Source organism: Camellia sinensis, chromosome 3 (genome assembly GCF_055761805.1).
Source record: "Camellia sinensis isolate YWXY chromosome 3, ASM5576180v1, whole genome shotgun sequence".
Lineage (NCBI taxonomy): Eukaryota > Viridiplantae > Streptophyta > Magnoliopsida > Ericales > Theaceae > Camellia > Camellia sinensis.
Genome location: NC_138963.1, coordinates 195,343,759 through 195,346,754, shown reverse-complemented (window position 1 = coordinate 195,346,754; position 2,996 = coordinate 195,343,759). Strand labels below are relative to the sequence as shown.

The window sequence follows — 2,996 nt, the reverse complement described above, 5'->3', positions numbered from 1 at the left end:
TCGCTTGGCACGAAGATTTAACCTTGATATTTCAAACTCCCATCAGTGTGAATTTCCCAACCAGGCATGGCTTCACTAGATTCCATTTGTGCCTTGATGAATGCTACCTCCTGATCGTACTTTTGTGATTCCAAAATCTCGCTTAAAATTTTAGACGTAGCAATCTGAGCACCAAGGTAAGCCTTTTTATCTTGAACCCCTATTTGTACCCCAAATTCATTGAGCGTTCCAACCATATTCCATTCTCTAAGTGCTATCCTAGCAACAATCTCTCTATTCTTGCGACTTAGCGCATCTGCCACCACGTTAGCCTTGCCGGGATGATAAGAAAGGGTAAATTGATAATCCTCGAGATACTCCATCCAACGTCTCTGACGCATGTTTAAATCCTTTTGGGTGAACAGATACTTCAAGCTTTTGTGATCGGTGAATATCTCAAACTTTTCACCATACAAGTAATGTCTCCAAATTTTAAATGCGTGAACTATAGATGCTAACTCCAAGTCATGGGTGGGATAATTCTTTTCATGGTTCTTTAATTGCCTTGATCCATATGCCACCACCTTGCCATTCTGCATCAATACGCACCCCAGACCTTCTTTGGAAGCATCACAATACACGTTGTACCCAACGTCACGTTCTGGCACTATGAGAATAGGGGCATTCGTCAATCTTTTCTTGAGTTCTTGGAATGAATTTTCACAAGACTCATTCCATTCAAACTTTACCCGCTTTTGAGTCAAATGTGTCATTGGTTTGGCCAATTTTGAGAAGTCTTGAATGAATCTTCGATATTAACCGGTCAATCCTAAGAAACTATGAATCTCAAATATGTTCTTAGGTTGTTTCCATTCTGTCACTGCTTCTACTTTAGTTGGGTCTATTGATATTCCCTTTCTAGATACCACGTGACCCAAAAACTTTATTTTCCCTCATCCAGAACTCACATTTACTAGCCTTAGCATACAATTGGTTCTCTCTCAAAGTTTGAAGTACTATTCTCGAATGTTGTTCATGGTCTCCTTTAGACTTGGAGTACACCAAAATATCATCTATGAAAACTACCACAAATTAATCTAAGTAAGGCATGAATATTTTGTTCATTAAGCTCATGAACACGCCTGGTGTATTGGTCAGGCCGAATGCTATCACCACGAATTCATAGTGGCCGTAACGGGTTCGAAACGCAGTTTTAAGAATATCTTTTTTATGTACACGCAATTGGTGATACCCAGACCTGAGGTCTATCTTTGAGAAATACTTTGCCCCTCTAAGCTGATCGAAGAGGTCATCAATTCTAGGTAGTGGATACCGATTCTTAATGGTGACTCTATTGAGTTGTCGGTAATCAATACACAACCTAAGTGTCTCATCTTTCTTTTTAGCAAATAAGGCTGGTGCTCCCCACAGGGACGTGCTTGGCGTTATAAATTCCTTGTCCAACAATTCTTGCAACTGTGTCTTTAGCTCTCTTAATTCAGCTGGTGCCATTGAGATTGGTAATGTACCAGTTCAATGGTAAAGTCCACTTCTCGCTTTGGGGGAAGTCCTGGTAACTCCTCTGGAAACACATCAGTATACTCACATACCACACGAGGTAGCCCTAGTTCTATACGATTTTTGTCTTCCAAAACTAAGCTGGCTAGCCACCCAGCTAGGTGATCATGCCACTTTGACTTTCCAAATGTTAGTGATAAGGAATCTTGTTTATCCCCCTTAAATTGGAATCGCGTTCCGTCCTGAGAGTAAGCAATTATCGTTTTTCGATAGCAATCAATGGTGGCTCTATGGGCTGATAACCAGTCCATTCCTTGGATAACGTCAAAGTTTGACATTTCCATGACTCGTAGGTCACAAGTTAAACGTAAGCTAGAGACTCCTAGTTCACATGATTTGCATACGAGATCTACTCGAGTTTGACCTCCTAGCTGTGAAGCTACACTCATAGGTGTTTATAATTGTTCAGGCTCTAATCCCAAAGTTGCAACACATGAAGTAGATATGAAAGAGTGTGATGCTCCAGAATCAAACAAGACTTGTACACAAGAGTTCATAAGGATGAGTATACCTTGAATCACTGAAGGATTTCCATTGTCTTCTCCTTCTTGGAGTGCAAAGACTCTTCCAGTGGCACCCTGGTTTGGCACCCAAGGCTTCTTTGCATTGGCATCTCCTGGTTGTTGAGTCCTTGATTGTCCCACATTTCTATTAGCTGGCATCTAACCTCTACCGGATTGGGAATTTTGCGCAGCTCGTGTTCCCTAAGTTGGTACGCATTTGTTTCGTTGAGTGGCCTTCCCTTGATTGATGTAGTAGCCTGACCTCTGAGGGCAATTGTTCCTAAAATGCCCTTCTTGGCCATATTCATAACACCTTCTAGCCCCTTCCTTATTACGCTGTTCAGGATTGTACCCTTGCTTTTATTGTAGCCTCCTAGCATAAGGTACTGAGGCAGCAGGGGTCCTGTTGTTCCTTGAGGGTCCTCCACTTCTTGGCTGGTTGGCTCTAGACTGCGGACCTTGAGTCTTTGCAGTGTCCATCTTTTCTCTTTCTAAGGTAAGAGCCTTATCTACTACATGTGCATAAGTAGGTAGTTGCACTGCAACCAGCTTGTCTCGGATCCCCGAGTCGAGTCCCCACTCGAAGCGCTTTACCTTATCTATTTCATTTGCCACTATAGCTGTGGCATGGCGAGAAAGGGCCTCAAATCGATTGGCATACTGTGTCACAGTCATGCCTCTTTGTTTCAGTTGGAGAAATTCTTGGATCATCTCTTGCCTTACTGAGTTTGCCTTATTGAGTTTAGGAAATACTTTTCCATAAACAATTCCTCGAATTGTCTCCAAGAGAGGTCTGCCACCTGACGGCTTTCCTTAATCATTGTCCACCCGAAATCGGCCTCCCCGACAAAGAGAAATGAAGCAAGAGACACTTGGTCCTGCTCGTTCTGAATCTCTAGTGTCTCCAATATTTTCTTCACTTGCCTTATCCATGTC

The 2,996-nt window shown here is 42.4% G+C and overlaps 1 protein-coding gene across 1 annotated transcript; it reads right to left on the bottom strand.

Moving 5' to 3' along the window:
* Positions 1-1,472: 1,472 nt before the first annotated feature.
* Positions 1,473-1,946, bottom strand: LOC145822142 (uncharacterized). The gene has a single exon (XM_082918740.1). The coding sequence runs from the start codon at positions 1,944-1,946 to the stop codon at positions 1,473-1,475; it is 474 nt and encodes a 157-aa protein (XP_082774866.1).
* Between the last annotated feature and the right edge of the window lie 1,050 nt (positions 1,947-2,996).